The following is a 10992-nucleotide window of genomic DNA, read 5'->3' on the forward strand; positions in this document are numbered from 1 at the left end:
TCAAACTGCAAAATGGAGCATTTTAGAGTATCATCAGGTTCTGTTTGTTCTCCAAACAATAGTTTGGAGCACTGAAAATCGTTACTACATCCCGGTGCTCGCTGCAGCGCGGGGGTGGGACGGGGAAGGCAGGAGCCCAGCCCGAGGAGCAGCGCCCCAAGCCCCGGCGGCGCGTCTTGTGCCCAGCGCGGAGCCAGGGCTGCGGGGCGTCACCTGCCCTGAGGCCATTACCTCCAGAGAACAAAAGCGAGCAGCCCCAGCGCTGCGCTGGCCACACCACAAGGACGATGCCCCTTTTCTTTTTCAGCTGCCCGGGCGGAGCATCACGCCCACGCTGCAGGAGGAAGAGGCAGCCAAGACGGCCCGTTAGCTGTGCAGAGCGCGCTGCAACCGCCCAGCGCTTCCTGCGGGAAACTTCCCACGTTAAGGCCAAGCATTCACCGTTCCTGTCCACTTTCAGTTGTTTTAAGAGAAAGAGCAGCAAAAGAAACTCATCGGGAAGAAGAGGGCACAAGCCCTCGGTCTGTCCTGCCTGGTCCCTCTGTCTGGCTGCGGCTGATCCCTCGGAACTAGTTGTGCTCCTGAAACACAAAGGGCACGCGGTGAAAGAGCCATTACCACCCGGGAGAAGGGGCGGAGAGCTGACGTAGAGCACGTTGTTTGCCAAACTAAGCAAAATTTCAAGTAACGCACTGGTTTATTTTACCAAGAAGAGGTTTAACCTCCGGCAGATCCCCCTGAACATTCTGTGGGAACTGGACACTGAGGTCAAGTTACTTCTACCAAAAAACAAAGCCAAGACCCTACTGAAAGGTGCTTCTGTAGCTCTTTGGTACCTCCTCTCCTTCCGAAAGAGAAAACCAAATATTCCTTATTCCCACCAATGTATTTTCTTGCCCTGCGTATCGAGGACAAATAGTTTTGGCTCTGAGGACCAAGTGACCCAGAAAGAGCTCCAAGGAGGAAGGAGGCCCAGAGATCTCTCCCTTTTGAAATTAAACCACACGTTTTGCTGACCCACCCAGTGGAAAAAGTGACTCGCAGTGCAGGAGCCCACAGCAGCAGCGCTTTGGTGACTCGGCCGCAGGCTGCACTGGTCAGACTCATAAACATTTCCAAGCAGTGGAACCAGCAGCGTAACATGGGTCCTACAAGCATCTCAAGTTCTCACCCCGAGCTACCTGAAAAAAACATGAAGATGTGAAATGTCAGTAGCATCATCAGCCAGCAAAGACGTTACATGGCATGAAAGGCCCGTGTTTCAACATCCAAAGGACAGACTCTGGGACAAGAGGCACTGGGACAGGTCTCTGAGCTTGAACACTTTGTCAGGAAATAAGAGGCAGATAAGGGAGAGGGGCAGCACATCCTCTGCGCTCAGCAACACGCCGATATCTGAGCTACTGCCCAGCACCGCTCGTTCTTGCACCCAGGAAGCAGAAGAGGTTGCAGCAGCGAGACAGCACCGCAAATTTAACTGACATTTTCCCCAGAACAAACGTGGCTCATCGTTGCTTGAAGGAAGTCGTGTCCTACCAGTCAGCGGAGGATCAGGCTCTGCCAACAAAAGGTATTTCAGCACCTGAACAGAGCGATGCTGCTCAATTCACCTTCGTTATTGTCCGGTCACACAGATAAGCACAGAAGAGGGAAGGGGAAAGGGAAGGGGAAAGGGACGGGGCAAAGGGACGGGGCAAAGGGACGGGGCAAAGGGACGGGGCAAAGGGACGGGGGAAAGGGACGGGGGAAAGGGACGGGGGAAAGGGAAGGGGGAAAGGGAAGGGGAAAGGGAAGGGGAGGAATAACACAGGCAAATATAGCAATTTCACATCTACACATGGTACAGAACAACTCTCATCCCGTAGCACAAGTTCCTCTCCCGTGAGCCTCAAATACTGCCACATAGAAACAAAAAAGAAATATTTCCATTTTCACAAAAGAAAGAAATGTCACCATCAGTGTTGCAGAAGGAAATTCATCATTATTTACACGAGGGGTGGGGAGGGAGGGAATGGGGACGTGGGACACAATGGGTGATAAATTTCAGGTGTTTCTGCCCAGCTCTTTCCCCAAGAAAAACAAACCAGTCGATGTGAAAAAAAAAGATTAAAAACTGAAGAATGGATTTCTGCACCCACAGTAAAAACAAGAATAAAAGCAAAGCCCAACTGTTTAATCCAAACCTATCAGTTTCCTTGCATAGGGTGACAGCCCTGAATGTAGAAAAGGTCTCAGTAAACAATGAAAAGCTGAGAAATCCTGTCTGAGATCCAGTGGGCAGAGTTCAGCAGCCCAGCCGTCGCGAAGCAGAGCAGCGCTGGCGGGACAGCGGCACCTTCACCGCCCGGCCCCGGGACATCGCACAGAAATTCCCCCGATCCCCTGAGTTCCCTACAGCGTTTGCCGGTGAAGCCACAGTCACCTTGCGGCAGACGCATCCGAACCCCGGGCGCTGTCAGCGGCTTCTCCTGCAGAATCTGTTTGGTAACACAAGGACTTTATCACCGCTCCTCCCTAGCGGGCAGAAATAGACGGCAATTAATTAAAATCTAAAGAGCTGAGACACCGGAAGGTGGAAGCGCCGCTTCAGGGCGGCAGAACCCATCTTTCCAAAGAGAGATCTCGACAATGCCCGAGACGCGAGGAGCAGCGCAAAGACTGGCAAAGATTGGTGGCATTGGAAGACGAGGACGCAGCAACAGCTCAGGTTTCAGACCCTCACCAGGGATGTGTTCACGCTCAACAGCAGCAGCATTTCAGCGCCCATCGCTCCATTCACAGCCCCGCAATTATTCCTGAATAATTCCAAGAAAAAAAAGCCACAATGGTAACTTGGGTAAAAATTTATTTTACATACAGACCATCGCAACTTAACTATGAATCAAGAGAAGTGATCTTTTTCCTTACAGGAAGTGACCAGCTGGTCTGAGATTAACAGAAGGCTAAGCCTGAGAGCTGGGGGTTCGTTTGGAAATCAGGGCTCAGGGAAGGTCCTTCCAAGCACCACTCAGAGCAGTGAGGACTTCTGGCTGCACTGCACCGTGCTGGAAGCATGTTCCCAGTGAGTTCAGAGCTTTCTGAAGCTGAACGCGCCAAGAAAGACAATGCCCAGCAAGGTACAGATCCACCTCTGATATTCTGTTCAGCTCTCAGGCTACAAATGGAAGTGGAAACAGCACAATCTCTGTGAGGTACAAAACACCGAGTTACGGGGCAGCAGACAGACAGGACAGCGATAACGGCCAAGTGCTCTACGTGTAGCGGGTTCCTGGCCGCGTTCATACTATGGCCCTAGTTCAAAGGGACAGAGTACAAAAAATACTTTGACCAATTAATTAATCGTACTGGAAACAAACAGTCTACGAAAAAGCAATTCTTACTCTAGGTGCCAATGAGTCCTTAAAAGCAGGGAGGGGACTGAGGAGCCGCACTTGGGCAGTGCCGCCCGGATCATTCGCGCTGCTCCATTTTTACTTTGGGAGGTCTCAGGAAGGTCCTGTTTTTCTTTTCTTTCTTCCCCTTTGTATTGGCCTGGAAATTCCTCCAGCTGTCCACACGGCCATCCCGACTTTCCTGGGAACAAGAGAGGAGATGGAGAGTTAAGAAGTGCAAGATGTCCAAAGGAAACAAGAAACCTCATCTCCAGTGGATGTTCCTCATCTGTCAGCCCAGAACACGCGCTTGCTTTCGCTGTCTCGCATCCTCGAGACAAAGGGATCTGATCAGCCTGCGCAGTATCTGAGGGAGGGTGGAACGAACACCTGAGCTGGGCTCTTCTTGCGGATGCCCAGGACCAGAGGCACAAACTGGATCACAGGAGGCTCCATCTAAACATCTGGAAACACATTTTTATTGAGGGTCCTGGGCTCTGCTTGAGCAGGGAGGTTGGACCAGATGGAGCCCAGAGGTCCCTTCCGACCTCAACCATTCCTATGAGGATTCAGAAATACTGCGGAACATACACAAGGGACAAAACCTACAGGTTTTAGGGTAAAGAGAGAGGATCGGAACAACGATGCAGTCAAAGACCAGAATCACCAGGAGCAGGAAAGCCCAGAAGAGCAATGCAGACGTACAACACGAGCACCTTGAAAGGCTGAGATTATTGTATTGGGTTTGTTTGGGGCTTTTCTAAGAGTTTTCCAGAATATCCAGCTTTTATATAGCACATGAACACAAATTCTTCCCAGCTCAGCTCCAGAAACACCCTACTTGTTCACCTTACACAGCTCACACGCTTCTCTCCCAGACACCCTCGTTCCTCAAGTCCTCTTGAACACGGGCTGGGATCTGGCTTTGGATTAAATGACCAATCTAGCTCATCTTTTCACGAGGTCCTGCACGCCATCACTGACTTCCTTCCTGCTCACCACTCCTCACATGTCACATTTCATCTCTGGTGTGTAATGAGGGATGAGTTACAGGCTACTGATGGTTGAACAGCTGCCAGATGAAGTTTGCCTGGTCACCAGTGACCTGGGCTAAGCAGCAATTCCAATTTCTGACTGGGGCAAGAACGAGCTGCTGACAGAACTGACAAATCTTAATCTTCCAGACCTGTTTGTGGGAAGCGATACCAAAGCCCTATTGGTGGCCCCTTCTCTCCACAAAAGGACAAAACCCAGGCTTGTGCAGCATCTTTTACTAAGTGTCTACTTAAATGATCTTCTAGCACCTGCAGACTAAAAGCCTCTCTTCCCTCCAGGGTCATTCAATCTCTGCACCGTGGCCAAAAATTGCTGGAAGTTAAGCTGGCGATTACCTCAAAGTTCTTCTGCCATTCTCGCTCTCGTTTGGCTTTCTCTTGTGCCTCAATTTCCTCTTCCCTCTGCCGCTTCCTGGAAGGGAAGCCACAAAGAAGTTATGAAGCCACAAGCATCTGCCTTATAAAGAAATGCAGTAATATCAAAACATCTCAGAAAACTCTTCTTGTTTCTTGGTAGATTAAAGTGCTTATCAGAAGAGATAAATAGGCCTGAGCTGCATGAGCAGAACACCCCTCATACCTTTCGTGCATTTCTTTAGCTTCTCTTTCTTTCCTCTTAATTTCCAGTTCAGCAAAGAGCTTCATTGTCTGCTTGTATACGGCTTGTTTGAACTGTAAAACACAAAACCAACCTTAAAATGATGCCGGTAAACAGTTAGAGAAGTCTGGTTTATGTAAGAACGTAAAAAGGATAAAAGGAACGTGAAGTTTAGATAATATTTACTCTCTAAGCTACAGCTAAACTGTTTTCTAAAATGTGTGGGTTTCCAATGTCTTATCAGAATTTCTTCTTCTTAAGTGCAAGGATTCACAACACTCTTAAGTCTAATAAATACTTCTGTACTAGTTTTGACTCTTAATTCCTCAAAATACATCCTGGACTCCCCAGATTCTCTGACAGCACATGACTTACAACTTCAGGATCATCCTCTTCTACAGTGGGAGGTTTTCCGTCCTTCTTCAACTGCTTCTTTTTTTCTTTCACCTAAAGGTAAAGAAAAAAAGTAAGAGCCTAGAGAGTTTTATAGGGTTTATATTCCTGCTCCACTGTGTGGAAAGAATTCTGGATGACAGTAAGTTCTTGATTTGGATCAATGTTTTATTACAGGTGACGAAGTCCTAGTCCTAGGTCTAGATAAGCACAAGTAAGATCATTATCACATGAATTGTAGCAATTAAAACACTATGTTAGATACCATTTATTCAACACAATCCCTTTTTTTTTTTAAAGATATATTTGTATCCAAACCAGCAGGAAGTTTATTTTGTCTTGTGATATTTAAAAGACGAACAAGCAGCAGAACATCAAGTGTTCCTTGCTTTAGAGTATCTGAGTTCTCTAGTATTATCTGCTCTCTCGAGCGTGTTGTGTTTTAGTCCACCCACATCACTCAACTAACTTCTTAGCCAGCATAATCCAAGCTCCTTTTCTTATCTTATAGGTCATTTCCCCCCAAACTTCCCAGTCTCCTGCTGTCACCACTTATTTTCTTCCACCTACGCACATCTGAACCGCGTCGTTCATTCACAGACTCAGAAAAAAAAATATTTAGGTCAGGCCGTGTGGCTTGACCTAATTATTTCCAGTACTGAATTTCACAGGATTATCTGGCGCTGAGCTCACCGGCAGTTGGGGACAAAGCGCGTTTGTTCGTGTCGTGAAGAGCCCCCAAGTCCAACTGCGCGGTGTCACTACGAGGTTTGCTCAGCTCACCTTTGACTGACCCAAACATGCAGCAGGTTGGACCAAAACCACGTTACAAACGACTTGGCCAGGCCTATGGAATACTTGCCGTGTGTTCCACGTATTCTTTTCCTGCCTGTATCACATCCAAGGCCCTCTTCTTTTGCTCCTGATCCAGCAGCAACTTGTACGCTTTATCTACGGCTAACAAAAAGCATCGACGTCAATAGCACCATTCACCAGGCATCACAAGATCACTACATGTTGAGCACCCCTACAAATTTTGCTTCCTAGAATTTGAAGGAGGGTTGATTGATGCATACACCCAAAACCACCACATTCCTTCCTTCGTGTGGGCTTCGAATAAAATCTACCGCACAGATTAAACAGTTTTTCTTGAGCAATCTCAACTTGTTTGTCCTCATTGCAAACAGGCAATGTGATCACTGCCACCTAGTGAAAAGCCACCCCACATGTGCTGCTCCTTCATCTCCAGCAGCTCTACAGCCTCCACCCCTAATAAAAACTGAAACCAGCTACAGGAAAATACCAGTCCCACCACTATCATCCACCAGCCCAAAAAAAGGGTGAGAGCGTTACCTTCAAATGCCTTCTGGGCTCTGTCTGCATCATCTTGATTTTTGTCTGGATGCACCAAAATTGACAACTGCAAGAGAAAAGGTCTTGCTATCAGAAGATGAAGACTGTTTCACAGATTTTGGGGAGAGTAGGGAAAGAGTCTCAGGTAAAAGGAATCACAGGGGATGACATTCCTTTGTATACAGACAAATCAGCTGACAACATGCACAAGGATGCACTGGTAAAAGCTTATAAATCAAATACAATCCCAGGCTGTCTGAGAAACTCTGCAGCTTGAGATGTACAGAATAATATGAACATCCTTCAGTTGCGGTGCCTGGGGATGATGCCTTGGCCACTCAAGTTTCGTAACCTTGGTCTTCAGGAGAAACACACCTCCAAAGATCATCCTCAACTGAAGTTTCCCTTTCACTCAACACCTCCCACGCAATTCTCCAGTATCCATAAGGCTGTTCAAACACTAAACTGTTTAAAAGAGCAGGTAAGGTTTTTCTCAGGCTCCTTCACTGAAAGAAAACTCCAACAACCCCAGTTTACTGATTCACAGAGCTGAGAAGTCAGTAACAGACCGAAAGGTTCTCTTCTCACCTACAGAACTCACCCACAGCCCATTGTCAACCCCTCCAGGGTGGTGACTCCAGCACTGCCCTGGGCAGCCTGTTCCAATGCCCCACAGCCCTTTGGGGAAGAAATTGTTCCTAAATCCAACCTCAGCCTCCCCTGGCGCAACTTGAGGCCGTTTCCTCTGCTCCTGGCGCTTGTTCCTGGGGAGCAGAGTCCGACCCTGCCTCACTTGTTGATACAAAGATTGTTCTATGCATTTCTTCCCCAAATGGCTGCTCCTCTACAACCATTTTTCTTGTTCCCAAGCACAGCTGCACAATCTTCACAGACCTTCCAGTTCCCTTCCAGAGGCTTCAAGTGCAAAAGCCAAATACCTGCCGGAATCTTTTCTTTATCTCTTCATCTGTGGCTTCAGGATCCACCTGCAGCACCTAAAAGAGACCAGGAGAGCAGAGGAAGTTCGACAATACTCCCCATGTTTCAGGTTCCTGGCAACAAGCTCCAACACTTGGTTCCCTGGTGTACAGACACAAGAGCAAAAGCTTCCCCCATCACGGAGCTGCTTCAGGACATGAATATTCACCTAGTGAAACAGAAATATTATAAAAGAAACACGGTTTGGGATATTCACGTAGGCAGCTGCCAGCCCTGAACAGCCACAACTGGTCTAAACCTTCAACCAGTTGCAGAAACTCTTTGATTGGCAGAAACAGAAGCATTTGGTGCCTTTGGGACACTGCTGGATCATTTGCAACTGAGGATTTGGGGCAGAAAACATACTACTGTGCAAGAAACTATTCATTTTATCATTTTGGAAGAAGACAGGAGAGTTTTACTGTTTGGTTTCCATGAACATCTAGGGAATTTTCTTCTTTCTTTACGTTTGGTCTTGTTACTGGAATAAATCTGCAGTAAATCTGGAAACTGCTATACTGAGTCAAACTAACCTCAAAAGGGTTCAAGTTGAAATAGGAAGATCCAGGTCGGGTCAGCCTGTCGATTTGGTTTTTGGATGTTAAGACAGAATCTCGTTTCTCAATTTGCTTTACCTGAAGAATAAAAGAGACCATCACAGTGCGTTTACCTGTTTTCCACCAGTCATTACCGTCCTGTACCACAATTCTTGCTCATCCCAAGCCTGCAGTTCCTCAAGCACTAGCACAGCACGTTTTTTTAGCCTTCCGTACAGCATGACAGTATTTTTAACATTACATTATAACTATAAAGCCCCCCAGAAAGCACTTCTGCTTGCTTCTCCTATATGAAGCTCAACAGCTGTGGTTTTCCCCCTCACTACGCTCCCATACCAGCCCTGTCCTTGCAACTCCTCAGAAACCCATCCCACTACTGCTTTTAACCCCCTGTTGGCAGGAAAGCCCATTAAACACTTTAAATTACACCAGTGCAAACACAAAACTCCTTTCTGACCACAGGTTAGTTTGGTTCAATTTACGTTTTGTCCTTTACAGCAGGGACATCAAATCACTGCCACTGGGAGCCACATCAGCCTCAAAGGGCCAAATGGAATTTTTGGACTGTATCAATGTAACTGCTTCTACATTGACACAGCCGTAAAATTCCACTCGGCCTTTCAAAGGCAACTGCAAAATTGATGTAGCCCCTGGTGAAAAAGAGTTTGACACCCGTGCTTTATGGTATTAAGCCAAACCAAATCTTGCATGCATATTTAATGTTCACTTTTATTCTTTAAATAAGAATAAAGCACTTGCATCACCTTTTCTCAGGTAAACACACCCGAGCTTTTGCACAAAGTAACAGGAATCAGCACAGGCTGTGGGAAAGGGCCCCGCGCACCTTTCCCAACGCCCGCCTGTCCCCAACAAGGCCCAGCAACGCAGCGAGCCCGGGGAACAGCCACCCTCCCCCGGGCCGAGCACCTGCCGCTCGCCCACCCGCCCATTCACTCGCACCCGCCCGGGCCAGCGCCTCGGCCCCCCATCCGGGATCGGGCCCCCCAGGGTCAGACTCGGGCCCGCCCGCCAGGATCGGGCCCGGCGGTTCCCCTCAGAGCTGCCAGCCCGGGTCAGGCGCCGCGCGGCCCCACAGGCCCCAGCGCCGGGAGGGGAGGCTACCGGCCGCCAGCCACGGGTGGGCAGGGCCCAGGGGACGGGGCAGGGCTCATGGGACGGAGCGGGGCGGCCCGGTAGCTCCGGTACCTCGCTGTAAAAGGTGAGAAACGCCTCCTCGGCGGCGCCCCCCGCCCCAGGATCCCCCGCCGCCGCCGCCATCGCCAGCACCCACGTGACGCCGCGCAAGTTTGCGTGAGCACGTAGCCGCGCGACGTAGCAACAAGCCCCGCCCCCCCGGCCTCCCCTTCCCGCGCTGCCACCGCCCCCTCGGCTGGACCGCGGGGCGGACAGGACGGGGCGGACAGGACAGGACGGGGCGGACAGAACGGGGCGGACAGGACGGGGCGGACAGGACGGGGCGGACAGGACAGGACGGGGCGGGGCGGACAGAACGGGGCGGCCCGGCTCCGCGCCCCGCCCAGGGAAGGGAAGCGCAGCCTGACGGCCGCGGGTTCGTCCAGGTCCCCACTTCCGCCCGGAGCCTGCTGGGGCTGGAGCGGGTTCTGCGCATGCGCGGGCGCCGCCGCAGCGGGCGGGCCCCGTCCCTCAAGGGCAGGCGGCGATGGCGGCCGTGGCGGTGCTGAGGGGCGGCCTGCGCGGGGTCCTCCTGGCGCAGCAGCAGCGCTGGAGCTCGGGCTCGGGCGCCGACCAGGTGGGCGAGGGGCTGTGCGGGGGGAACCGGGGGTGTCTGTCCCTGCCCCGCTCACCGCTGTGTCTCCCCGCAGCTCGGCGAGCTGGGCAAAGGCGCCGGGAAGGGCGGCGGAGGCGGCGGCGCCATCCGGGAGGCCGGGGGCGCCTTCGGGAAGAAGCAGGCGGCTGAGGAGGAGCGGTACTTCAGGTGAGGGGGTGCCCGGTGTCCCCCCGGCTTGGTCATCACCCCCGGGTTTGCGGGTGTCGCGCTTGGTGCCTTACGTGATGTTTCTCGCAGGGAGAAGGAGAGGGAGCAGCTCTCGGCCCTGCGGAAACACCACGAGGAGGAGATCGGCCACCACAAGAAGGAGATCGAGCGGCTGCAGAAGGAGATCGAGCGCCACAAGTCGAAGATCAAGCAGCTCAAAGATGACTAAGCCGACACTGCTCTTGAATGTGCACGGTCAACGCTGATTGTGGTGTTAAACAGACTGTATGTTGGCCAATATAATCCAAATTCATCCCATTATACTGTGGCCTGCAACAATGTCGAATAAACTACTCAGCCTGTCTTTTCTGCTTAGTAACTTTAATGGAAAAAGATACCTATTGTCTGGTTTAAACATTGTTATGCCAAAATAAGGCGATACTATTGAGTCCTGTACAGAACTTAACTGCTTTTTTTAGATTTATTTGAAAGAAATGACTATTTTTACTTAGTTAAAGCTGCAGGAAGGGTTGGGGAACAGTGGTGCCTGTGTGGAGGCCCCTTGACACAGAAATAGCTTGGTGGGGTTGTGAGGAGATGTGTCTCTGCTCCCCTAGGAGAGTCTCTATAGAAATGAACTTCTTTTGCTGCACTAAGTGTTCAGTGCCACAAAGACAAAAATACTATTCTAAGTTGTGGCGATTTCAGTTGTGGTGGTAAAACTTCCTGG

The 10992-nt window shown here is 50.3% G+C and overlaps 2 protein-coding genes across 2 annotated transcripts; one reads left to right on the forward strand and one right to left on the reverse strand.

Moving 5' to 3' along the window:
- Window positions 1-2828: 2828 nt before the first annotated feature.
- Window positions 2829-9665, reverse strand: DNAJC8 (DnaJ heat shock protein family (Hsp40) member C8). Its single transcript, XM_065041955.1, has 9 exons — window positions 9512-9665; window positions 8282-8383; window positions 7709-7765; window positions 6771-6837; window positions 6280-6374; window positions 5400-5471; window positions 5007-5098; window positions 4763-4838; window positions 2829-3573 (listed from the first exon to the last, which is right to left on the reverse strand). The coding sequence occupies exons 1-9, from the start codon at window positions 9581-9583 to the stop codon at window positions 3451-3453; spliced, it is 756 nt and encodes a 251-aa protein (XP_064898027.1). The 5' UTR covers window positions 9584-9665; the 3' UTR covers window positions 2829-3450.
- Window positions 9666-9813: 148 nt separating this feature from the next.
- On the forward strand, window positions 9814-10626 carry ATP5IF1 (ATP synthase inhibitory factor subunit 1). Its single transcript, XM_005500674.2, has 3 exons — window positions 9814-10076; window positions 10150-10262; window positions 10353-10626. The coding sequence occupies exons 1-3, from the start codon at window positions 9987-9989 to the stop codon at window positions 10489-10491; spliced, it is 342 nt and encodes a 113-aa protein (XP_005500731.2). The 5' UTR covers window positions 9814-9986; the 3' UTR covers window positions 10492-10626.
- The last annotated feature ends 366 nt before the right edge of the window (window positions 10627-10992 follow it).

The sequence above is a fragment of the Columba livia genome, chromosome 26, assembly GCF_036013475.1.
Source record: "Columba livia isolate bColLiv1 breed racing homer chromosome 26, bColLiv1.pat.W.v2, whole genome shotgun sequence".
Taxonomy (NCBI): Eukaryota; Metazoa; Chordata; class Aves; order Columbiformes; family Columbidae; genus Columba; species Columba livia.